This window comes from Larus michahellis, chromosome Z, assembly GCF_964199755.1.
Source record: "Larus michahellis chromosome Z, bLarMic1.1, whole genome shotgun sequence".
In the NCBI taxonomy this organism is placed as follows: domain Eukaryota; kingdom Metazoa; phylum Chordata; class Aves; order Charadriiformes; family Laridae; genus Larus; species Larus michahellis.
Window position 1 is genome coordinate 15345689 of NC_133930.1, and position 27655 is coordinate 15373343.

General features: G+C 37.4%; 1 protein-coding gene across 6 annotated transcripts in view; it reads right to left on the reverse strand.

The window, feature by feature from the left end:
* Window positions 1-10804: 10804 nt before the first annotated feature.
* The window catches only part of FYB1 (FYN binding protein 1), a 65106-nt gene continuing 48255 nt past the window's right edge, over window positions 10805-27655 (reverse strand). For 2 of the 6 annotated variants that reach the window (XM_074570287.1, XM_074570288.1), the window contains exons 8-19: window positions 27118-27274; window positions 25482-25626; window positions 22582-22610; window positions 21340-21409; window positions 20644-20784; window positions 19928-19959; window positions 18799-18868; window positions 17269-17374; window positions 16796-16958; window positions 12237-12270; window positions 11086-11117; window positions 10805-10968 (exon numbers count right to left, since the gene is read on the reverse strand). In XM_074570287.1, the coding sequence (XP_074426388.1) occupies window positions 10946-10968; window positions 11086-11117; window positions 12237-12270; window positions 16796-16958; window positions 17269-17374; window positions 18799-18868; window positions 19928-19959; window positions 20644-20784; window positions 21340-21409; window positions 22582-22610; window positions 25482-25626; window positions 27118-27274 (1002 nt within the window). In that variant the 3' untranslated portion in view covers window positions 10805-10945. Of the gene's footprint in view, window positions 10969-11085; window positions 11118-12236; window positions 12271-16795; window positions 16959-17268; window positions 17375-18759; window positions 18869-19927; window positions 19960-20643; window positions 20785-21339; window positions 21410-22581; window positions 22611-25481; window positions 25627-27117; window positions 27275-27655 lie in introns of all 6 variants that reach the window. The other 4 variants (XM_074570285.1, XM_074570286.1, XM_074570290.1 and 1 more) reach the window with 3 other exon arrangements.

The following is a 27655-nucleotide window of genomic DNA, read 5'->3' on the forward strand; positions in this document are numbered from 1 at the left end:
TTAATACTGATTTAGGAGATTAAAAATAATTATTTGTAAAGCCAGAGTAGAAGAGCTTTCTGACATATCAGTTCACGACACACATGTAAAAATCTTGTTTTAATAAGATTATGTTCAGTATATTTAAAATACCATTTTCAACAACTTTCCTATTTTTTCCTTATTAAATATGAAGCCAATGTTCTTGAAGAAACCCAGGTTCTCAAAATTAAAAGGTCTAAACAATAAAATCTCGTCCACCCATAACACAGGACCAAGCATACCAAACTTCCTTAAATAGTTTCATCAATATGCCTCAGGGCTGCCCTTTAAAATTGCATGCCCAGGGAACCCTAGATTTCCTGAAAATGCCAAATTAACTGCTGCTTGTGGTAGTAATGTCGTATCCTGTTTATTACAAATTCTGCTGGGACTCATTAATTTCACATAAGCTTTGAAGCACCACTAAGTGTTGGCCCACTATTAAACTTCTAGATTGGATTAGAACTTGTAATCTGCATGTAAAATGCTTTGCATCCTCATGTTGAATGCTAGTGCCATGCGGCACTTATTTCTTCCCTTATAGATACAAAGTCAGAGAGACACGGTATATTTTAAAGAACATCTTCTTCCAGCAAGGGAGAGTAAGAAAGTCGTGTTCAAAACCCCAGGGTGCTCTTTTGCAGCTTTGTTCCTGCAGACACCCTTTAATAATTAAAATATGTCACTTAACTTGCTGGGTTCCAGTTTTCTCTTTCTTTTTTTTTCTCCCCCTAGTTATATTTAGATTGTGCAGACAAAATTGAGGTTGTCTCTGATAATGCCACATAAAATAATGCCATAATGTCAGTTACAAGTGGTAACCCACAGGGCTACATTCAAGGTAGTTTGAGGTGTAATTAATATTTGCCACAAATGGGAACAAAACCAAAGAGCAATAGATTTTTAAGTTTTTTGTTATGGTGAAGTGGAAAATAGCAAGTATGCCTTAGCCTTAACTACCACTTAGATATGTGGGAGCTCCCCACAAAAAAAAGAAGAAAAAAAAAAAGAAAAAAAAAACATGCTGCAAAGCGAATCTTGCCCTTAAAATGTGATGGTCATCTCTGGTATGAGGAATCCTGAGCCTGTGAGAGTACAGGACATTTTGGGATCTATTTTTGAAGTTTTTCCCATGTTCTGTTCTCCCATTAAACATGAGGAAAATACCCCCAAAGTTTAACTAAAAAATCATAAAGCTTCCTTATCTATGATATTTTCTACACATTTTCTTCAGCCACTGTTGCTCCTGAGTATGCAGGAGGGGAGAAACATGGAGAAAAAGGAAAAGCTATTTTGTCCGTTTGGAGGGGGAAAATTAACACCAAAGAGAAAATGAACTTATTCACTGGTGTGATGGCTCGTCTCTGTCACAAATTACAGTTGATCCAGCGTTAAGGCAGCCTCTTCATTATTTTTGTCTTTCAGTGTCTAAGTTATAAATCATATTGCTATAAATCAAATTAAAGAAAAGATGTTTTAATGGCCAAATGGGGAATCAGAATAGTTTGCGATTTTATGTGAATATGACTTCTTTATATAGACAGGTAAATCTCTGAAAGCCAGGGACACGGTGACAGCAGAGTTTCCTGTGAGCTGCTGGCGTACTTCCTTTCCCACTTGCAATGCACGACATATGAGAACATAACAACAAACCTCCAGTGTCATGTGGAGGTTTGCAGAGGCAGGTTAACGTTGAAACTGTGTTAAAATGTTTGTGTTGGGTGGTGGATAGGGGCTTCTAAAGCTAGAGCTACATTTTTCTGTGTACATGCAAAGGACTCATGAAGAAACTGCTTTGTTCCATCCTTTTCCGATCAGAAGATTGTCCCTTTTGTCCCCTCACATTTGGGATTTTGCCAGTGACAGCCTTTTTATATGCCACATAGGGTTCTGCAATATGCCATAGAGGATAATACTATGTGAAAAGATTTAAAATCGAGTGTGAAGATCAAAGAGAAGAGCTCTTTGCTTCTTTGGGGTTAAATGAAGAAACACAGGGCAGAGCCCTAACTGGCTTAAGTTGTTTGAGCTCAGTGGAAATGAATAAGAATGTGCAATTTACACCAGCTGCAGCCTGCCCCTTTTATACATCTATGAATCAAGCTATGTAGTAAAAAGTTAGCCTGTTGAATTCAACTGAGCTACAGTAATTTGCAGTTGTTCAGCCTTTTATCTTACCCAAATGCATTTGTAACACCCTTCCTTAATTTGCAATATCATGAAGTTGGCTTTTAATAGATGATAAATCCTGGATGATGATGGGACAAACAAGAAGAGGAGAAAACCTAGTGAGATCAAAAGGTTAAAAAAACCCCATTGCTTCTTTTGCTATCTATTGTTAGCAAGACTTTTTGCAATCATTCTATTTGTTTAATCTTTTTCTTCACTTGAAGCCCATCAAACTGCTCAGGAAAGGATAAGACATGAGCTCTATTTTCTGCAGCCAAGAAATACGGGCAACGGAGGTATAAAAAAGGAAGGTATAAAGAAACCATCACTGATTGAATGGAGTATCTCAGAAGTTGATCAGTGGCCAAATACGACAGATGAACTGGTCTGCACCAAAGGTGACTGAAACAATATTTGGACAACCAGATATCAGTTTGCCCATTTGATATTGCAAGAATCACTTGACCTGGTTTTTCTTATGTAAAAAATATCCCAGACTGTAAAAATGTCTGGCTCAACAGCAGCTCAGAGTCAGGTCAAGAACAGGTGCTGGTGGGCGTTTGGTTTAGAAGTTCTGCAGTTTGAGACAATAAAATCCAGCTCATCCGCACATTTTTAGCAGCTGGGCAAAGGCATAGTACCAAACTATTGGCAGCTGTGTGGTTCCAGCCGTAACTCTGAAGTAACACACGGGTACTAGAGCAGACCTGCACAATGCCTGGCCCGTGGGCAGCCACGCACAAATATTCTCAGACCTCCGAGTGCTACACGGCGGGTTGTCGAGTGGTAAGAGCCTGCCCACCGCTCCACCATCTAGCGACACACAGCAGTCTGTGGGAGGATGCAGCTGCAGCCCTGGGCTTGTGTGCCTGGTGTGCAACGGAAGGTGCGAGGATCTGCGAGGGAGAGGGTTCTGCTGCAAGATTAAAAAGGCTGAGTCTTCAGAGGATGTGGGAAAGGAAACGAGGGGAAAAAGGTGACCCTACTAGCTTGCAGCTTAATCTACATAAATCAAAGTCCTTTATTGAGATTTGTGTTCTGTGTCTCTGTAACACAACAACAAGCAGAATAGGAAAGGTCCTTACTCCTGTGGATAATATCAGCTGCTTCCTGGGGACAGCATCTCTTTACCCCGTATCTGAGAAAACGTGAGTGTGGCCAGAGCTTGGTTGAAAACCTAGCAGAATTTGGGACATTGGGAAGGACAGACATCTTGAAACACAAGTGCAATGTGAAAGCGTGGATATTGCATTTTACACACGTCTGCTCCTTTGGGAATCCAGCTGGCTCCTGAGGTCGCTTGGGGAGGGCAGTGGTGACATGGAGATCCTGTGAATACGTGATGGCTCATCTTTGGACAGGCTTGCACCAGTCCTGGGCCAAAACTGTCCAGTTCGGACAATGTGACAGTGAAGACCATTGAGGTCCAGTGCCCAGGGATATTTGTTCCCTCTGACTGTTTTACGTGACTAGTATGGATGCAGCTTTCGTGCCCAGGCTCCATCTGGTTATAAGCAAGGGGTGAGCTGCCAAACTGGGATGGTCAAGCATAGAGGACCTGAGTGTGTAGCCACTAGGTTTAGGTGGATGCTGCACATTTTTTGTGGAACTTTTGAGCCACATGTTAGTTCTTTGATTCATCCTTTTTGGTCTTGTGTTCACCAAGTAACTTAGAGAAAAAGCAAGGGGCAATTTGCAGTTTGCTCCCCCAGGGAGGCTGTTCCCACTGGATTTGCTTTTTGGGGTGTGATTGCTCTCCTGGGTCCCGGTATATTCCTTATATATTTCTTTTCAAATACAATCCAATAGGTGTATTCCTACATATATTGTTTCATAAAAGGAATTCTATGGATAATATTTTAAGTATCAGTAGTAAAGTTTGCAAAAGGAACATGATTTGACTAAAGAAAAGAACAATTCCTAAAAAATGTTCAGCTCAGTAAATATTTTTTTCTGGAATTGCTCTGGTTTTGGAAAACAGCATTATCTAAGTTAATTAATGAATATAGTACCCTATAATCCAGCTAGAAATAAAAACTACTAATAAAAATCTGAATTGATTGCAACTGGGTAAAATGTTAGTATTTCTTCAGTATCCAGTAATGGAAGAAATGGAAAAAAAACCCCATACAGCGCATAGCAGAAAATTATGCAAGAGTAGCAATAAATAGCGTACTAAAGCAACAACTAGCTGCAAAATAACAGCATGTCAAGTGATATAACAGGTCTTCCTGATTAACTGGGCAGGTTGCTAACTAGATTGTTAATTAGTGCAGCCTTACATTTAGGCACCCATTCATGTAAGATTTTTCACAGCACAGCATTCTTCACTGCATAATCCTATTGAAGCTGTGAAAAGCAACAGGTGTTGAGTTTTGGTATGGTTGGCATATTAATTAGACCTGAGGAAAAAAAAAATTTAAAAAACCCACATCTGTTAAGTGTTTCAGTCCAACTAAACTCCAGTAATAGGGCTGAAGCTGTGTGTAAGGGTAATTTATCACCATCTGATTCAAAATCCATATGGCAGCAGAAACTACTTTTTTGTAATTCTTCATGTAATTCTTCATGGTCTTTTTTTCAAAAAACTGAAGAAGCTCATTAACATTTTCTTTGGGCAGTGGCTGAAAAAGGCTAGCTAACATTTTAGTAGCAGTGCTGTTATAGATCACGGTACCCATACTGAAATACTTAAATATCTGAGATGCTTAGCAGTCAGTCGGTATCGTTAGAACAGACTTCAGCCTTCTACATGGCCAGTAGCAAGCAGGTTGTATGAACATTCCTGGCAGTACGGAAAGGAGCAAAAAAAGGGCTGGGATAGAAAAGGTAGAAAAGGCTTTTTTTTTTTTTTTATTAATTTAAGCTGGCAGTAGTAAGATTTACTTACATATAGCATCCCAACTTAAGTACTGAAAAAAGCTCCCCCAAATACTGAGGGCAGAAGGAGGTATGTTTGGCCTGATTTTAAATGCTGTGGGATAAGCAGCGTACAATGCAAAATACAAGAATTGGAAGTCTTCTCAGTGGTTGGTGAGTCATAAAACCTCTGGTGGTGTCACCCACAGAGTTCAGAATCTTGCACGAAAAATGAGCATTTAAACAGAGAAACTTTTAAAAATGGGATAAAAATGAAAGTGCCACGGGCAGGAATGCAGAAGTAGGGGAACGGTTTAAAAGGATGAAAAGAGAAAGGAACCAGGAAGCAAAAAAGCAAAGGACAGAACACCATGGTCAGAGGATCAAGGAAAAAAGGAATAATTATAAGGAACAGGAAGTGATTGAGAAAGAGAAAGAAAGTAGATGAGTACAGGGAACATCTCAGGCGGTGAAAGGAGGCAACAACAACACAAAAATAAGGATGTCTTCAGATCAATATGGAAGAAGAAACTGGGCTTACCTGTGTGAGCTGGAAGGTGTGTGACGGCATCGTCCAGGGCAGGAGAACATGAAAGAAGCTGAGATGCCTGAGAAGGGACGGGAGTTTGGCAGAGTGTCCCTTCTGTCAGCAAGAAAAGGGGACGGGAGCCCCGGGTTCTGTGTCTGTGTTTTGTGTACATTTTCCACCTGAAGTGCACCCACACGCAAGTGAAGGAGCAGGCAGCTTTGCCAGCTAAGAACTTGAAAATCAGGAATCAGGCCAAAAAAAGAATTAAAAGGCAGGAAAAAAAGCCAGTGCTTATTTTTCTTTTCTTTGTCTGCCTCATGATGCTTGAGCTATAGGATTTGGCGATATTACTGAAGAAATGCAAATCGTATAATGTTTCTTAAAAACGTTGGTATCCACCTAATTCACATTTCATTCACATTTGTGTTGACATTTTGCATGCTTCCTTTCTGCCTAATAGCGAACCTTTTAAGCTTAAGCAGTATTTATATGTCTGTGTGTTAAGAAAGAAAATAAGCATACAGTTTCTCTACATTCTTTTCAACAAGGCCCACAATAAAAAAAGCCTCAAGCAAGGAACTCTGTGCATTTAATACCAGCTTAATCCTCTCTCTCAAAGTGCTTTAGAAGGAGGCAAAGAGAGATAATTTAACAAATTCTACATATGTTCAGGAGCCAGCTAGCTACAGTGAAACACAGAGAAGAAAGGCTTTGTGAGATCATTGTAATTTTGCTCCACCCAGGCAAAGAGGAGGACCTGAGGCTACCGCCCCGCTGCTCTGCAGAAGGCTAGGACATGTTGCGGTGGCATTCTGCAGTACCATGGCTAACCCGAGTGGCACTGGGATACCTTCCAGCGGGTTAGGACACTGGAAACTGTTTAGGATGACACTTCAGCTGCACCACTGCCTCTTTTCCTAGCCTGGCTAAGTAGTTGAGGTGGGGGGCTGGGAGGGCCACGCTGCCATCCTGGGTGAATGGGTTCTGATCAATAAGGTAATTCTTTCAGAGTGGGTTGGGGGGTGTCAGCCTGGCATATCCCCAGGCCATCAGCATGCAAGGGTGTAATTCTGGCAAAAGCCAAAGACCTGACTCAAAGCCATGCCAACGAACTTGCTGTCAATATGGGAGTTGGGAGACAGCAAACGATGTAAGTGGAGATAATAATGTAGACCATTCAATTCTAGAATCTGTCCCCAGTTTTTATTAAGTTTCAGGATACAATCTAAACTATTATTCAATTTAAATTTTAATCAGTATTCCTTATCTGCCCCCTTTTTATTATTGTAAAGATGGTATATTTAAAATATACATTTTGCATGCTAATACTTTTTAAGCACAAGGTGTTTCCTCTCTTCTCTTTGTGTCTAACCACAAGTAGAGGCAAAGAAGAGGACAAGAAAAACAGTGAGAGTCCTAATCTAGGAAAGTACTAAAAATATAATTAATATAGCTTTAGCAGTTTGGGTTTATATCCAGGATTAATGGATATGTGCCACAAATTGTCCTCTGTTTGTGCCTTCCTTTCATACATTAAAAATGGGGATAAAATATTTTCCTGTCTCACAAGATAAATCCATTACTATTCATGGGAATGTAAGATACCATTGTGATGAACGCCATGAGAAACGAATAATTCTGAGTGCAGCATAGGCTTGGGAAGATTTGCACTAAATAAAGGAGTGGCCAGAAACTGAATGAACAGGGCTAAACAACTGCCTTTTCTGTTAACTCTCATCCAGCCCATGCACTAAATGAGGCAGGGATCCTGTGGAAAAAAATACTGAGCCATCATGTAATTATAGACTGCACACACAGTTAAAGACGCATCCACACGAGGAGGCAGAACTGAGGCTGTGCAACTACAAGCTCACTTCTTGGAACCTTCTTGCTTTTGAGTCCTTCACTCCATAGTAAAGCTACATGCGAAAGCCTTTCGTGTAGGGTGGTCTGGGGCTGGGTCTGTACAGAATTCATAAGGGTATCCTTTTACAGGTCCATGAGTTTCCTCAGAAGTTGTCTTATGTGACGTAAAATACACACAGAGACGCAGACACACGTACACACACACTGATTCTTCCACCTGTATCTGTTATGAAGGTAATGTAGTGGTAAGGGGTCATCTAATCCACACAGCGAATCTAGGTTCCTTCACTGAATTTCCTTCCCCTTGCTCAAGCACTGATCCTCACAGCCGAGGTGGAGATTATGCAACAAGATCACACATAGAGGGGGGTTTTGTTTAACACCATGTGAGGAGTAGCCAAGGGATCTGCAATTATGTGGATCGAGAGTATAAACCTCTTAGGCAGGAATGCACAGAAGATCAGCTGCATTCCAGCAGCCCAGAGCCTGCGGTAACAGCAGAGAAATGCGCTAAAGCTCCTGAATTAGAGAAGTCTTCTGTGCCTTCACAGTTTTGGGTTTGCTTAGCCTGTTTGCTGGGACAGGGTAGAGGTACAACACAGATGGAAAACAGCTCTATTTACCTTATGCTGAAGTCTAATTTTTGTGTCAATATTTTGATGTTTTCACTGCTGAATGTTTTAGCAGGCACAGCCGAATACTACAGGATTATAGACTGAATTTGGAGAGGGAAAAATATCAAGAGGGAGAACAGCTTTCCTTTTCTTTCTTTATGACTTTTAAAAGATAATAGAATAAATTACAGGTGAGAAACCGTTAAAACACAAGTCTTTATTAAGCTGCCTTAGTATAGATTTTGCTGTCTGGAAGATTTTCTGCTTACATTTCACTTTCTGGATAGTAATTACTGCCAAACAAATGCCACATTGTAGTTGTGCTGGCTTTGCAGCAATAATAAAGTTGTTTTTCACTGTCAGCTGCTCAGTGATAATTTTCAGAAATTATTGTACAGCTACTGTTGTTCTACTTTGGAAGAAGATGGTGTACCCACATTTCTTGTCAGAAAGCACACTTTTATTCAGAAGAAAGAAAAAAAAATGCATCCAGTGAACAGCATTGGCAAAATAATGAAAAGAAAAAATACACAATACCAGTAATTTTTCAGTGTGTAGTACCTTCTAAATACATTTCAACACCCTGTAACAATCACATTATATTTAATCTGTGCAAACAATGCACAGATTTTTAGCTTAAAGTACCCTATGATTATTTCTTTTAATGATTTAATGTGTCATAAAACCAATTCAGTCAGTATAATCAGTAAGGAAATACAGTATCTACAGCACATCAAGGCTAAGAACATGGAAAAGCTCTTCAAAATATATGACCAAAAAAACCTCACAAAGAATAAAATTCACTTATTTTTCAGGGGCACAAAAGAGGTTTGTGTTCTACTGAAGTCCTTTAAACTATATTCAAAGGAAAGTTCCTTTGTTGGTCTTACTGCAACACATGAAGTTCTACTATCGTTTAAAACTAAAACAAGACTTGGCATATATGTTAGAATTTAACACAAACTCTTTTTGACATCATTAACTGTGTAAAGCATAAAACTATTTATCCCCTTGATAGCTGACAAGTCATTGTGTATTTCTAAATATTTGTGTTCCCTCTCAGTTCTCTGGCATATCGCTAATTTGATGCAGATACCCTCTTGAATGCCCCTGAAAAATAAATAAACCATCAGCAGTGATGTAGCCAAATAGCCAGACACATTCATTGTGCTTAATATACAAGCTCTTGTTTTAAATTTGGGTGCTGGTGCTGATGTCTACACATAAAACTGGTATTTGTATGCCTGGTTGCTGGTTGAAAAGTAAATATAGAACAGGAAACTCAAGTTTGCATATAGCTTTTCAGTGTATTATCAGTGATTTTAAATACAGTATAAAATAGCTTATAGGCTATTATCTCTACAGTTAATTTTATGTTTGATATCCCCATAGCATTATACCTCCTTAGAGATTTACTGTATTTTGAACTGTCAATAAAAGGCACTTGTGTAAGGTGAAATCTCAGCTCTCCTGAAGGTAAGACCACAACTCACTGACTTCAACAGGGCCAAAATTTTTTTATGTTTATAATCTAAACTTGCTAGCTAGCTACATTGCACTGGTTTGCACAGTGTGCCTTACTTCCCTTGAGGATTATAGGAGACTTGATTATCAAGAGGAGTTGCCTATATTGCTCCAGCCACATTGCTTGTTGCAGGTTTTTTGATTATCTTGCACTACAGCAAAAGCATCACGTTACAACTACATGTTCCATATTCCGCACAAGCTCACCCTCTTTACTGTGCATTCATTGTAAACAGCTTTTGATTTCCAGTGAGTTCTGCTAAGTGCAAAGTGATATTTATTATTATGATTCGTCCATTCATTTTACTACTCACTCATTCCGAGAACAGGATCACCAATGATCTTTAGTAATAAATGTTGTTTCTACCGTAGATGAGCATGGAAATGTTTAATTACTATAGTTTCATTTAGCCAAGTCTAGTGTCAAATATAGTACTTGAAAGAAAAAGATACTATCAAAGTGATGTGATATTTATACATATATATTTAGTCTAGAAATTATTTCCAAACCGTTTATCATCAGTTTATAGGTCCGTTTTAACGCCTAAATTACTACAGTGACAACAACATATCTTCAATCTAAACAGAAATTAAATCTTAACCTAAATGTTCTGAATATATTTTGAGCAACACTATGCTATAAAGTAGACTCTTCTATGATTTGTATCTCAGAGCGCTGTAACACATATAACATTGTTACGTTTACAATTCATATTAGTCAAAAAGTACCTAAAAAGTGGTCAAATAAATTTTAGAAAATGGTATTCTCTCATTAGTATAACGTAGAAAAAGAAACTTCAGCCGTAATGGTACATGGCTGTACATGTCAGTGTAGCTAACGCTTTTGCAGTTGGAATGGCAGGTCAGCAATGATGCCCACTCTTGATTTCCTGTTTTCACAACAGGATGTTATCACCAAAGGAAGCATTTCTTTTCAGGATACTGTCCTCCCCTGATTGGCAGTCTCTGGTGTTTAATAGACCAGAGCCAGAGCAAAATTGTTCAGGGGTTTGTTGTCCTCTGTATCCTTCATAGACCTGAACTGGCCTTTTTGGGTATAGCTAATTGAAGAGCTGTTTTTACATGGACTTTCCACAAATGTGGAAGGGAAGTGAAAAATGATAACGTTAACTTTAGCTCAAATTCCCTGAATTTTACTTTCTCAGATAATTGGCAATACAAATGTCATATAAAGCAAGGGATGACAAAGCCCTAAAATTCTAAAAAACGTTAATTGTACATTTAGAAGAGTGTAACCGATTAACTTGTGATCAGCTTTAGTGACTTCTCTTGCTTTCACAATTAGGAAGTCGGAAATAGATTTTGATCTTCACGGAAGCTCGTACTTACGTAGAATTCTGCATCAGTCATTATCATAGATGCAATCTGAAATGGAAATAAAATGGAAAAATATTAGCATTGTGCAGTAGTTCTCTACTCAAGGATAAAGTTATTTGATGTAATTCAATATAGTTACTGTATTGTTTGAAATGTTCAACATACCATCACCAATATCATCGTAAATCTCTCCATCACTGCAAGTTAAAAAAAGAAAAATAATGTATTTAAAAATTGAAACATCAGACATATACTACTGCTTGCATGCAGATACAAAATAGTGTAGCAGTATCATGCAGACACACTATCAAGTAATTCAATTGCTAATTAGGAAAGTGCAACCTTTGTGGTAACAGAACAGTGTTGAAAAAGATGGTCAAAGGATTTTCAGTGAAGGCTAGAGCTGGATACATTTCTTTCTACCATGAAAGGCTTGCTTTATTAAGAGGTTGGGTTTTTTAATTAAGTTTTTAAGTAGCTATTCTATAACAAACTCATAGAGATATTCCCATTAAAAAATTAAATACTTACTGATTTTTTTAAATGAAATCTGTAAAAGAGTATTAAAAAAACTGGTATGCCCTTGAAATTCTTACTGGTTTCTGTACTTGGCAACGCTATAATGGTTTTGGAGGGGCAGCTTTTTAGATAATGAATTTTGGTAATGTCTATAGATGAACAGGAATTTTCAAAATATGTCACTTAGATACACAAACAGGCCTACGGAAGCCAATAAGGCTATTTATACATCTAAGTTAAACATGTGTATAAGTGTTTGCAGGCTTCAATTCTAAAAGTGACATCTGATTCGGTATTTAAGGGTCTAACATAAAGCTCATTGAAAGAAGTGGAAAGGCTTTGTATGACGAGAATTTTGGATTAGAACCTAAATGCTGAACTCCATGCAATTATTCAGAGCAACACTGAGCCAACCTACTCAATCCCAATAAGACGGAAATAAAACTAAAGAAAAATTGGTCCATTTTACTTAAACATTTGAAAATGGCATCAATACACTTAATCACATCAATGCGCAATTCAATAATAGATTCTAGTTCCAATAATGCACAATTTATATAATTTTTCATGGTTTAAAGCAGAGTTTATGGTTAAGCGATAAGGAAAGGGGCCCTGGAAAATTTCCAGCATGGACGTATGTGACTAATTCTTGAGAAACCTAAACTCTGTAAAAATAACTCGGTTTGCAGGACTAGATGACATGCTAAAATAATCACATTTCACTTTTATTTAACAAACAGTTTAGAACAAAATTGAATGTTATAACAAATTTTTCAAAAAGATCACTTTGTACTTACTTCTGAACTAAATTGCTTCTCAGAACATAGCCATCTGTAAAATTGAAATATATATGTATTTAAGTTAAGCTTAAACATTGATGTTATGTCTTCTGTTGCCAGCACTAGTGATATGCATTTTTTCTCTTTTAGATATTTAAGACAGAAAGACATAATAGATGGATAACAATGTACAATAGATATGTACTCGAGGAAAATTTTGCTTTTAATATTTTTTAAAATTTTAGTTTTAATTATTCTTATCTGCTTGCTTAGTACAATGTGGTGCCTTAGATAGGGAATCAGAATACTACAATAGCTCCTAGACCAGCTAGATAGCTACTGTGCCAGGTACTTTACATACTCATAAAGTGTCATTTCTCTTGTTTTGTTGCATAGTTTCCATTGTATACAAAACTAGTGCTGAAAGGAGAAAATAGTAATACAGGTTACACAAGATTAGGTTTTCATTTTATATTTTAGTTTCCTGGGTGAGGAGGAAACTCACCACAGGTGAGACGGGTGTAAAACAACAGGTATTAACACAAAATATAGTAGTGTTCTCAAACTGTAGCACAAAAGTGTGGTATAGTAATAACCACATAATAATACTTATAATAATAAATAACAGGAATATGTATAGTTTCCTACAAGGACAAAAGTATCTTTCAAGATGTATAGCCCAATTAATTATCATTAGCTGTAATTGTTTAAAAATTTTTAACTGTATCACATTGATAAGAACTGTTTGTATGTCTATAATAGAAATACCTTAGAAAAGCTACTCACTAGAGAATTATTCTATTACTCTGTTGCATTACTAATGAAATCACATAAAACTATACATATTCTTCAATATATTTAATGTCTTGAAAAAATTGGATACCTTTGGTAAAAGATATCTACTGAAATACTCGTCAATTGGTGTATATGCAAGCAAAGAGAAAGCCATAACAATAACTACATATTTGTAAGTAAACATTAGTGTATTGGTACAAAATTAGGACAGTTCTAAAGGAGAAACATGATCTTCTGCTATATTTGAAATTCCTATCTAAGTTTCCTTCTTTTATTCATTAGGAGGCTTAAATGGTCACACTAAAATGATAGGTTTTAGAATAATTATATTAGTTTGAGTTGCAAAGTTCCTTCAATTCTTGGAGGAACCATCATATAGTACAGAAAGTATCACTTTTCTGCTAGTATTTCTGGTAGCGATCCTTCAGGTCATTCTTGATGAATCTGTAGATCTCACCGTTTTACCTTAAGGAATTATTTCCTCCTTCACAAATTTTTTTTTTTTCTGCTACCTAAGACATGAAAGCATCTTGTCTTTTTTTAAATGCACAGTAATGTCCAACTAAAGAATCTCATAGTTTGTGTTAAGCCTTTTTTACATCCAAGCTCTAAGTATATTCTAACTGAAATTGCCCTTTCCAAGATTTGTTACTTTACTAGTTGGTGAAACCTTCCCTTGTAAATTGGCATCAGACACAATGAACTAGTACTGTTCTGAAAAGCTGCTGAATTATCACAGTCTTCAACTGACCAATGCTTTGATACAGAAAAATGTCCTATGATACCTACATGGAATATTGGAGAAGTTATTTGACAAGACTATTATCCAAACACTAATAAGTAACTAATTCTTATATACAGCTTTTCTTCATAAAGAAAAATTTGCATAATTAATTTTAACTTGGCAAATTTCCATCTTAAAATAGGTAGACATCAGATATTGCTATAAATCTCAAATGTAAATATGTTTTCCAGAATATGCCGTATTAATTGCTGTATTTTAAGTAGATTAGTGATTTGCTCTGTGAAGGCCATAATACATTAAAAAGACTGTATTTTTAAAGAAAACTTCTATCTTGTGCTAGAAGATTACATAAAAAGGCATTAATTTCATGTGGTAGTATTTTATTTCACACTAATCTGCTTTAGCTTCTGTTTAAGACTTAACAGTTCTATAAATGAAAAAATAGTTCCATGCATTTAGTATTTGATTGCAGCTATATAAGGTAAAATTTGCTTCCTTTGCCGGTATTTATATCTTCAGGGTCATGAAGATTTGATACTTACATAAATTCTATTATAACTTTTGCCTACTAAAAATGTTAAACTACAGGTAATCTTCACTAGTCAAAGAACCCAATGCTGCAGATTTTCAGTCACCTGCCTATTTGCTCAGGCTGATTACAAATCTCAGCTCTGTCTATTCAGGATATTCTTAGTCTGGTTGTCTTTCCTCAGGTTGTATTACCTGGGATAATGGCATGGAAATTGCTTTTTAAAAATATGTCATCTTTTAAAAATTCTCTTTAAGCAGAGTCAAATAAGTCCCTGAAGTCTCTCACTGTGAATCATTTTAAATCATTTGACTTACCTAATCTTCTCTATTTCTTCTTTTAATTTTCTGAAGTGAAATACATGAAAGCAAAATTTCTCGGCTTGCAGTCATGGTGTATAAACACAGTGTGCTTGCAAGCCAGACATGCATGTGTCAGTCCTTCTCCTGTTGCAAAGCATAATCTAGGTTCTTCTGATGGTCGCTAGCCCCTAAATATGTGGGAGATCCAGCCTCTGCTGATCTCACACTCTATCAAGTTTACTAATTCAAAATGAAACATCTAAAGTTTCAGTTTCTAACTAATTTATTCATGTTTATGTGGCTTCCATAATAGAGAACAACGCAGAGGGTCAGCACACTCCAACTTGATTACTTAGTACCACTGAAAGCTACGACACATCAGGTCGGCTACACTGGCAGTGTAAAGGAAACTTGGCCAGTACGCAACTTACATTTTCAGGCACTGAAGTCCATTTATATCCTAATTTCATGGAATTTCACAGAATTTTTCAGAGTTGGAAGGGACCTCTAGAGATCATCTAGTCCAACTCCCCTGCTAAAGCAGGGTTCCCTAGAGCACATTACTCAGGACTGCATCCAGGCAGGTCTTGAAAGTCTCCAGAGAAGGGGACTCCACAACCTCCCTGGGCAGCCTGTTCCAGTGCTCTGTCACCCTCACTGTAAAGAAGCTTTTTCTTATATTTGATCGGAACTTCCTATGTTCCAGCTTGTGCCCATTGCCCGTCGTCCTGTTACTGGGAACCACTGAAAAGAGTCTGGCACCATCCTCCTTAAACCCACCCTTTAGATACTTGTAAACATTAATAGGGTCTCCCCTCAGCCTTCTCTTCTCCAGGCTAAAGAGTCCCAGCTCTCTCAGCCTTTCCTCATAAGGCAGATGCTCCAATCCCTCAATCACCTTTGTTGCCCTAATGTTTAAGCAAAATCTATGAAAGTGAATTGAAGTTTTTTGTGTATTTCAAACGGTACATAGGTCAGACCAAGCGACAGAAAGAAGGAATTTGAGAAGGTAAATGAGAATCAGTTCCTTGTTCCACTTTTGAAATTTCAAATAATTTCGTAACAATTACAATACGTGATAGCAGAATACATTCGTAAGATCACCAGCCCTTGCTTAAAAAGGTGGCAAAACTTTATAATAAAATTTGTAATTTTGTTAAACTGCTGGTAGAGCCGTGAAGCTATGGAAGTGCTTCATAAGTTATCAAATGGAAGAATTCGTGTACAAGAAAGGAATGAAAACATACTTAATTGTTGATTTTCAGTCTATCTGATCTTCAAAAAGTAAAACCATAGTTTCAAGATACGAGGAACTAGAGCAACTATAGCAAATAAATCAAACTGTCACGCACTTAACTAAAGTAGGATTCAAACTAGACTAATTACTGTGAAAATTGACAGAGATCTATTCAGACTGTTTTAGGGAGGATATTTTTATTTGTTTTGCTCTTTTATGCATAGCAAAGCAGTAGCTCCTGTCACTATTTGAAAGGCTTTGAAGACTATGTGAGGAAAACAGCCAACATGAACTACTTCCTACTTTGTTATTAGCTTGATTCAAAAAATGCATTGTTGAAAGCTGCTCTTTGGGAAGCAGCTGCACTAGTGCAATCCATATTTTGAAAAATGTGTTGTTATGCAAGAAAGTCTTCCTCACCCTGCAGGCCTGCCAGGAAGAAGGCTATACTCCAGACTGCAACAGATAAGTAGGGAGGGGAAAAAAATAGAAAGAAAGTTACTGAATCCCCTTCAGGTTTATCACATTGGGCAGTCTTCAGTCTTCTGAATGTTTTTCATTTTCCCTTGGCTGCAATGAATGGGCAAGTGCTTACCAGAGGTGCAGCAAGGATTGCACTTCTACTAGATTCTATGGGGTATTGTAGCTATACTCTTTTTGGCAAATGGAGGGAGACAGAAGCAACAAAAACATCTGCTAATATTAGTTGATGCAAATCAAGATTTACATAACTACATTGCCCTTTTTCTCACATTTGGTATCTCTTGTGTATTGGAGTTTTCAGTTTTTTGAGGCAAGCTGCTCTTAAAACACAATAATAACAGTCTACCTCTTGTCAACCACCAGGCAAGGAAAAAGACAAGTATTAGACTCTTCTTTAATATGACAGGGAAGAGGGTTTTTTATGTGTCCTGACGCCATCATTCTCTGGCAACTTGATTTGTACTACAGCTTTTTAATAAAACTTACATTTTCCTTCTTCATTCCTGCACAGGACCTTGGTATCATCTGTGCTTTGTATAATTTCAAGTGACTCCCCTGGTTTAACTTGTAAGTCTTTAGGTCCCCATCTTCTCTGGGGCAAATCCTGGACTGTGGTGGTAGAGTAAAGAACTTTAATTTCGCCTTCAAACTGCAAAAATAAAATAAAGAGATGCTGGTTAAAAACCATGAACATAAAGCTTGTGATCATGCAGGTTTTAGACCAATATATTCCCATTTATTACTGAATTTTTGAAAATCAGGCAAATAATTGTTTATGCTATGTAGTATGTGCCATGCTTGCCATTTGGACTTACAAATGCTCAGATCACTATTTTTACAAGTAGTAATACCTTACCTTTCAAAGGCAAACTAATGTATAATTTACAAATTAGGGTGTGTAAATTAGAGGATACAATACAGATATTTTAATCTTTATATTTTATGTGAACAAAACTTACTTTGAACTTTTTTCTGAACTCTTTCTCTTCTTTTTCCATCTTTTTAAGCTTTTGTGCATCTTTTTCATCTGGTTTATGTTTTCCAAGGCTTGCTGATTTTGATGAACTATAAGAAGAGGTTTACACATAAAAACAAAATTAGCAACACATCTGAGGTATTGATAACCTTTCTGATAATTTTAGTGAAAATGCATTTGCCTTCATTTGTCTTTAGTATGTTTTTGTTTCTCTACAAAACTTATATGGATAATACAATGCAGATTTGATTTCAAAAGAAATAAAATGTTGGTGTCTTCTTTCCTACTTTTAATAAATTCTGATGTTAATATATCTACTATGTAAGTGAATATGGAAAACTATTTGAAGTATCTAGCTGCTACAGCAATGAGAACGAAAAATAATTTAGGTGAATAATGCCCATAACTTTATAATCTCTAGGCAAGGAGCAATTTTTGTGAAGTCTATGTATCTTTGGTCAGTACTGAATAACACATGTCCCACTGTGGAGGTATCTGGAAATCTTAGCCTTTCATACAGCAGCTGTGTTAGTCCTATGTTCCCATAGAAGACCTTGCTACACCAGATAGCCTGCATTATATGACTCATGTCACGTTCGGTTGTTTTTTCCACAACCCTGATACTGCTGACTTATTCCAATAAGCACAGAAGGCTTTCGTGCCCTAACTGCCCTTCTTGATGCCGTACCTGGGAATTTAAAGTCTGACTCTACTTTTGATCCTTCCTGATCTCTGTAGGAATTGTGGATGACAGTTTCACTGATGATGAGCATGTATGTGTGTGTGTGTGTGTGACAGTTTCACTGATGCCGTGGGTGTGTGAAGTAACCTAGATTTATGTCAGGGGGCCATGTCTTTTCCTATGGATATACAGTTCAAAGTGCTTTCTCTGTTTTAATGTCTCCAGAACAGATTATTGTAGTGCACTGTGTGGCTCCACCTGAGTGGAGTTGGCGGCAACAGAGTGAGACATGTTGCAGTCATCTTCACAGATGTATCTGTGCTCATAATACATCTGTGCTCCAGAGATGGCAATAACTTCCTGGTCCAGGGATAAAAGTTTTCCAAGTTGAACTTTACACCTCCAGTTGTGTTTCACACTTATGACACAGAATGCTATCTCGTTTTCTCTTAAAATACTACAGCAGCTAGGATCAAGTACTTAACCTAACAGTCCCCAAATCTTGATAGGAAGAGGACTGCCGGCAGAGAATCTACAATGAAGTACCTTTAGGCCATGCATTAATTTCTACCTCTTGTCTACCAGGGACTGAATTTGTTGAAATTCAAAGCATGCTTATTTATTCTATAGTCTAATCATTATTTCAATTTGCAATGGAGGCAGGGAGCATTCAACTGCCATTGTCAACAATAGGGTTAGGAGACCTTAAAAACCTGACAACACCAAATAATGCATATGTTAGTAGCAATCTGCCTCTAGTAAATACTTAGAAAATGTTTCACAGTGTATTACAGATTTCTAATCAGGGGAGTAATTCCTATTTTCACTTGCTTGAGTTCAGGCGGTGGAAGAGGGAAGTCTGAAGAATCTACGTCATCATAAACATCATTGTCTCCACAATCTGAAACAATAGTGTTTAAAAGAATGGAAAATTATTATGTGATCCTTGAGTAGTGAATACATTGTGTTACAATCTATGGTAGTGTAGCTAAGTTGGCAAGAAATTGCAGCAAGTGCTGTAGCCATTTATCGTCAATAGTAACTGTGAGTTCTCTGTTTTGCACAATGTACTGTGCAAAACAAACACCAGTCAGCCTTTTCAGAATAAGGCTCTTTATTAATAATAATAGGTATTCACTGATATTTTAATCTTCTTAAGCTGAAGCAAGTTTTAGCACATGTTGGCTAATGCAATAGCCTTTAATCTTCATTTTAATTAGTCCATTTCCCACTGCGTTGCATCAAAGTATATTTTTGGGGCTTGATGTTAATGTACACTCAGGCACTTTTATAGCACTCTGGTCAATGCAACGTTGCTTAGAAGTGGATATGAATCACATGCATGTTAGTTTTTAGGCCATCTTGCAGTGCCAAAGCAGTGAAAAGAATTCCTACCCCAAGAATATACTTTGAATCACATTCAGCGTATTTGTAGAGAGGAAACAATCAAATCAATGGCTAGAAAAATCACAGGAGGAGATAAAAGGTTTAGAACTCAGTTCTGGCAACAGCCTCAAAAAATATAAGAACTTGCTTTTTATTCCATGGCTGAGCTGATATTTATGAGTGTATGTTATCCTACAAAGACATTGCAAGTGAAAATAACAACAACCATCTCTTTTAATTTTTGAAGTCTTGCATTAAGTGTCTCTCTGCAAGTGTATCTGTTCATACTTAATGCCAAATAAAATGAATTAGTGGAAATCTCACATAGAAAAATCATGACTTCTTTTAAAATACATTAAATTGTTTTCTAGAGAGCTTGCAATGTATTTGTATCTCCTTGTCTGCAGCCAAATCAGTGACAACATTTGAAATTTGCTTGCTAGAACTGGGTAAGCAATGGGAAATCCTGTTTCCTTCCTTGGATGTATTTTTGTGACTAGCATGATACAGAGTAATGTATACATAAAAAGGATCAGGAATCAATATGGAGGCTGAACAATAGGCTATTAATTACCTTTTCCAAACTGCTTTGTTGAAGGAGATATGCTGAAAAAAGAAGATGCTCATTAAGTATTTATATCACATTAATAGGCTTTTGCACCGTTTAAATAATTTAAAAAAACTTGCAACACAAGGGCTCTAAGGAATCTCCAGACATTCGGAAGTTCCACTGATACCAGCAATATTCGTGGACTAGATGTATTTTTACCACTGAATCAAAGTAAACTGGTTCAGAACTGAATGAGAGACGATGGTGGTAAAAACACCAATGTTGCTGATCTAACCTCTAGTCAAGATGGGTGGAAGACAATCCTGGCATTTTTGCATTTGGCGTATTATTCCTAAAATTTGGATTAATGAGACTAGATTTACCGGTTTATTTCAGCTACATTGTACTGATGAGCAAAGTACATTTTAACTGAGGATACACCAAACTTACATCACCAGAATGGCACAAAGATGATGGATTATTTTGAGGATCTTCATAAAAAAATTTTTTTTGTATATTTTAATTACCAGACTTGTGCAACAAATACAGCTTATTAAGAGAGTAATTATCTTATGCAGATGCAAAGAAAGGAGGTCAGTGTTTTTGCACAAAATTATCATTCTGAGCTGCAATTTGATGCACGATTCATTAGACTGTTATGAGAACATGTTAGTAGCACGTGATCAATGATGTGTTAGAATTAGTTAATGTGCACTGTTGATTTCCTGGCAGAATCTTACAACAAATCTCCATTATCTTCTGCCTCAATGACTTTGGTTGTTTTTTCTCGTACACTTTTCTTTTTGCCATCTTTGACCTTTAACCTCTTCAAGATTCCCCAGGACCAGATACCATTCTTATCTTCATCCTGCGATACAGACCTTTGGAGTATGCATGCAATTATCACAATGTAAAATGTAACATTCTTTTTAAAAGGTCCAGTTTAAATTCTCCATTGATGCACATAATTCTCATTAATGCCAACAATGTATATGCCACAAAGTGAGGACACTTACCTGGAAGCTAAACACTAAAATGCTAAACTAGAAATACATATGTTAGGTCATTTGTAGATAGTGAGACAAATTTGTAGGTATAGCTATTAATCTAGTGGCTTACTGTTTTCATGTTGTTACTCCGCCAGCTAACATTTTAATTTGTTATTTTCATTTCAGAGCTAGTTTGTCTAATTGGGGATTTGGGGATTTTCATGATTGCAGCTGCTTTTGCTGACATACGAAAATTAATTACAGAACAAAACTTCTCCAAAAAGCCAAAGAACCCTTTTTTCAGATTCATTAATCCATCCCAATGTATACCCACTCAATGATCAACCTAGTACTTGCTAATTATTATGCCTAATTCAAAAATACTAAAAAGTGAAATGAAAATACTTTGTTAAAGAAAGAAATATTTAAATGGTATAAAAAACTTACCTAGTTGCATCATCTTCATCATCAATCCCATCATAAATTTCTTGATCAGAAGGAGGAGGTGGGAACATCTCTTTAACAGATCAAGCAGTGAATTAATGCATTTATATTTAATGCTGCTGCATAGGATATTCATTACTGGCCTCTTAAGTATGTCAGATGTGTGTGCAGGTAGTGCAATATCCTTGCAATGGAATCTTTCTGTAAACCAGCGCAGCTTATTTATAAAAACAGTGATTTAGGTTTATCCCAGTTTGGAATACTATCCACAGCATTTAAACATGGCACTGCCAATCTCAAGAGCATGAATACTGTAAACAAATGCATTTACTCTGTATTCAATGAAATTCTAAATGACTGATTTTGGCCCAGTCGTTATGAAGGCTGATGACTTTTAGATTTTTGTGTGTGACTCAAGTGGTAATTGAAGGTGTCAGAAACACTCTCAGCAAGTGACATGTTGTGTTCATCCACAGAAGTCAGAGGCAATGCAACGTGAGCTTCCCATTTTGGTCTCAGTTCTGACCTTTAAGACCTATCTCCTTCACTGCAGGGTTAGCTCAGTTTCCGTGTCCAATTCTAGCCGCAGGTCAGACTAATCACTGAAATCTGTACTTAGCTGGCAGCAGTTTCATTCAGCAGTGCCAGGGGATGCTTCTGCCATGACTAGTATCTAAACTCTAAGCTGAGAAGATGAGCTGTGCTCTTGTGATCAACAGAGAATGCTACATAAATATATGTGCTACCAAAGAGGAAACTGGGTTTGAATGTGTGTTCTTGACCATGTGAAACTGATGCAGTCATACTGGCTGGGACTCCAGAGTATTGCTTAAACTGAAGATCCCCTTAACTCGGTCAGCAAAATGCAGCTTTAATAGGTAGTATTACTGGCTGTTTCAGAACTGGGTATCTCCAGTACAAAACCTCTCGGTCATTTTGCCAGTTATATCTGTGCTGTTTTGTGGGATGATCTACCTTTACACAACACACACAAAATTAAATTTTAGTCATCTTCTGGCATGCTTGTGATTCACAGTATCTGAAGACAAAACTTCTTTCTTGCCCTTTCCATAGGTGGAAGGAAAGTTAATTTGGCCACTATACCTCCTTGTTTGTTGCCTGTTAGCTAAACATTTAGCATGCTTATGGATAATTACTGCATTATTTGGAAGCTGCAGAGGTCTGGATTTAAGGGTAAGCAGTACATAGAAACAATTGTCCCCAAAAAGTGCATGTAGAACTTACTTCCAGCTCCACTTTGACCACCACTCTGACTGGAAAAGCAAATGAGAGACATTTTAGACAAAACCAGTCATCCTTTAGAAAAAGAAAACACCATGATCACCCATCACATTTGTAGTTATTAGTTCTAAACCTTTTGGCTTTGGCACTCATCTACTTTTCCAACTGACCACTACAAATTCTGCACTGGAATCTCAGGCACATGCTTGTGTGTTCTATATGGAGAAGCACTAAATGTGCCAGTTCTTTCTTTTTGTCTGTTTTCACCACACTCACATTGATTTCTTACAGTCAAATAGCAGTTGCATTCTCACTAATGCTAAAGAAAACGTGTCATGTAATTCATAAGTGAACTTGCACTTAAATGACGAGAGATTAACTTTTAGTAGATTCGGGTGAAGCAGGAACAGATACTTCCATATTTTTTTTCCTTGGAAATAATTCATTACAAATCAGAAAAGAGTATTTTAAAATATCATTTACAGTCATTCAAAGGGTTATAAGAGAGAGAGTTATCGATACCATCTTTAGTTAATGTAAAAGAAAAGGACAGTATTTTGTAAGTAAAGCTGTGAAGGAAATTCTCTATTTGCAAAAATGAATGCACGTATTTCAAGACGATGAAGATGCACATTTTGATACAAGCAGAACATTCAATCCTAATTGTTAGGAATTGTTAGCAACTGTTAGCAATTTCCAATAAATTGTAATTTTCAAGGAAATGCAAACTGATGTCTACAGCTACCATGATTTACTAGATTTAGAATATATTTTATATTCCTGTTGACATCTTTAAACTTAAAATATGACTTAGGATCATAGGATAATTCATGCTGGAAATGATCTGAGGAGGTCATGTAGTCAAACTTGATGCCAATAAAAATATAATCTGACTGAACACTAGAGAGTGCATCCATACCATTTAGATTCATCCCTTATGAGGGTATTTTCTTGAGATGAAAAGGTAAACAAATGAATTTATTGCTCAACTAGCTTTCATTGGGTGATGCTGTAAACCTCTAACTGCATGTTTCTAACATTTCAAGGATTCCATATTAGCCTAGTGTACTAACAGTGATTGAAAAAAACCTGATAGGATCACAGTAACAGAGATTATTTCCAGGTCAGAGCCTTACTTAAATTTATACATCAGAACAAGGTGTTTGTTGAACTCTTGTGCCAAGAAATCCCGAAATACAACAGCCCTAATCACTTATTAATTCTGAAATATTAACAATGCTGCTGATAATGAGATAATACTATTTGATCAAGAGGCTTTTTTTTTAGTGTGGCATTCTTACAGTGGTTTCAAAACATGTTGATGTATGTCAGACCTTCCAACAATTCATGCTCATGAACTGAGCAGAATGCTATTAATCACTAGAGAAGATAAAAATGTCAAAATACAGCTTAAAGGATTTAATGAATCTGAACCACTCATTCATCGTTCCAAGTTCCTTACGCTGTTATTTTAATATGCAACAGTGTAAGTATTCTTGTTTGCTTTTGAATTCAATACATTTTCTGAATTCCTTGCATAGAGGTGGTTAATTGTAATGCTTGCCATAGTGAAAATGATTGGCCAAAGATTCTTCTGCAATGAAGTACCTAATGTTCAGATTACCTAAAACCTAGAAAAACTAAAGCAACTCTTCTGGCTAAGTTATGATGCTATGAGACAAATGTGTAGGGAGGAAAATTGACACTGAGCAACTTGGAAAAATATCAGGGGCAAAACTATATTGGTTGCATAAAGAATTCTTTCCAAGTGCTGTTTCTGGAGCTCATGGAGATGTTCTAGCAGCTGAGGATCAGCTGCAGCCAGCAGCCAGCCAGCTGCGGTCCCTTTATTCCAGCCAGGCCTTGAAGTTAAGGTGCTGGGAAGCAGTAAAAGCAGGTGTCATGGCTGAGTGCTTCAAAATGGTTGTCCTACACATTGAAGTCCTCTACACCCATATGCAGATCTCTTATCTGAGTCCTGGGGTATGTATTTCTCCTCATCAGAACATGTAATGGAGAATGATCACTGGTTTGTTGCATCACATGACAGAAGCAGACTTTTATGTGAGGTGGGGCAACCGAGGTGCCGCTGTCGTGTTGGGTCATGTGGTAGCCTTGACTCTTGTCACAAGATCACTAGGATACTTCCCTGCCAGCAAGTTTGATACGCTGCTGGAGATGGCACTTCTCTAGCTGCGGGTCTATTCAATGTGAAAAATATGTCACGTGGAAGTAGAGAGGCTGCAATGCAGCACCGCGTTGCAAATACATGTGAGACTGTGCCATAGAGGAGAAGCTTCTGAAAAGTCAAAAAAATAGATCTCATACCCAGCTCATGGGATGTTATAGGCCTTATTTTCAGGACTAAACACATTAGCCACACTCTCTTCTGAAGGGCTATCCTAGTCATGCTTCCAGAAGTCCCTTCTCTTCAAATGGAAAGAGGTATTAAGATTCATAGTTTGAGAGCAATGAGTGTGGTCAGGAGTTCTCCAGAGCAGTGAGTGTTTCCATTGCTTTTAGAGCATTTTATTCTTGCATGTTAGAAAAGGCAGTATGTGACTTCAAAAGACAGAACACAAAAAGAGGTGGATGGAAGAGAACTGCACTTCCTGCACGTGATTTGTAATCCTCCCTGTTCTGCCTTTTGTTGTCTTTTGGACTGCAATGCTGTCCTTTTCCAATAGTATGGATTCCTCCTGAGTATGAGTGCTTATAGATGTTGGATTCCAGAATACATTCTTGTTCCTCTGACTATTTCAGTTTGAATAGCTCAGTTAAATGTTTCTGATATAAATGGCTGTTCTTTCGTGACAAGAGTTTGCCTCATTGTTGTAAAACTTCCCCTGTCTAGGCTGACTGGGTGAATCATTTGTTCCTTTTCACGCATTCCTCATACAGACCTGCTAATACTGTCTTGCTCTCCAACATCATCATACACTTCTTGGTCACTCTCTGAATGTTTCACAGCAGCTCTGGTAGATGGTTGTTGCTTTCTTCTTAAAGAATCATAATCAATCTCCACCATTGTTGTTTTAATGTATCCATCTAAATGAATGAAACCATATAATTAGGCAGAGATAGTTTTAAATAAAGGGATGAGTTTAACAGAAGGTTCAGAATCAGCGACTGAATTGTTGTGTATGATCTTTGAAAACTTTCAAAGAAATGTCTCATTACAAGCAGCCTCAGCTTGAGTCTCCATCTGTCTATACCAATACAAATCTCAGATTTGTCTCAGATCTCGACCCAAACCCTCCTCGGCTGGTGTCAAGTTAACTTCGTTTTTTGCTTCTCAACTACAGCAGAACTTTCTGTGTAGACTCCAGGAATCATGGGGCAAGCTCCCTTTCTTAGCTAACCTTGGGACCACTGCAGCCTCGTGGTGTATTTTAGGGCAGTCATAGAATCACAGAATTGTCTAGGTTGAAAGGGACCTTTTAGATCATCGAGTACAACCATTAACCTAACACTGCTAAAACCATTTCTAAACCATGATCCTAAGCACCACGTTTGCCTGTCTTTTAAATACCTCCGGGGATGGTGATTCAGCCACTTCCCTGGGCAGCCCAAGTGTCCATGGATGGAGACTTCATCACTTCTTTGAGTAACCTGTTCCCTTGCTTGATCACCCTCACAGTAAAAAAAGTGTTTCCTAATGTTCAGACAGAATTTCATGTGTTTCAGTTTGTGCTCATTGCCTCTGGCACCACTGGAAAGAGCCTGGATCCATCTACTTTACACCCTCCCATCTGAACCTCCCTTCCCCAGGCTGAACACTCTCAGCTCTCTCAGCCTCTCTTTGTATGAGACACGGTCTGGTTCCTTAATGTCTTTTTACATCCAGTACTACAAAGTGCTCAGCTGCTATTGACCAATTCTACATGTGTGAACTGTCTTACTGAACTTACTGTAATTTAAGTCTCCTTAAAAATCAAGAAAGTGCTTTTAATAGTTTTCATTCATTTTATGGATGAGTCTTTTAATGTCTTCACTGTAACCCAGATTATCAACCCCTTAACATACTCATAGATCCACTGATGATATTTATACAATTAGAGGAACATCTTCGATTACAGAAAAAACAAAATCTAGAAATCAGTTAGAAACTTTCCATAGGGATAGAAACAAGACAAACACTTATAACAGGACCTTATATTCTCTGCTTCTATTTTAGGAACACCCATTTCCTTTTAATACAAAGACATCAAAAAATGTGGTCTTTGTTACTTGCACAGAGCCAAATTGTGACGCTGTTTGAAGGCTGACATGGAATTACCTCTCAACAGGTCTATGAAGATCCCAACATATTGTTCCTAACTTATTCTGGTGCCTGCAGATGTTACATGTTATACAACAACTTCCTACTATGAACTAAGCCTTGCATGCCAGCTAAGCACAGGAGGGTGAGTTGTGGTAATTATTTACTTTGGTGGCCAGTGACTCAGCCTTGGTAAGGCTACTCCTTGGTGTAATGCTCACGTGTTTGCTGTCATCCAATGAAAACATTTAGGAGCACAGTGAAGAAACAGAACTCACAACATCCTTTTATCCTGCCCAGCCACTTTCCTTCTGGATTGTCTGTGAGGCGAATGATTTCAATCTCATCCCCCTGTTTGACAGTCAGCTCATTCTTCCCTCCCTTGTGGTCAACGCAAGCTCTTGCCTGATGAAGGACTTGGATGGGTCCTGTTAACTGCAGAGAGGAAGCAACAAAAGAAACCACAGATGTGGAAAAATGAAGTTATTTCCCAAACATTCAGAAAAAAGAGAAAATAACTGTAATGACGATTACTTGTTTCACTGACATTCAAAATAGTCTAGGCAAATAAACAGAAAGGCATCAATCCTGTCCCCAGCTACACAGTTTAAATTAATAATCAGGAATGAAAAGAAAGAGCAACAGCATAGCAATAAGGCAGCTGAAGAAGTGACCGGCAAAATCACAGAAATACAAACAGGCTAACCTATGGAGCCTTTCACAGAAAATGTACACGTTTAATTGCAGTAGGCAGCTCCATGTAGTTCCAGCAGAACTGCCCATATGGGTAAATGTTCATTAACATAAATAAGTCTA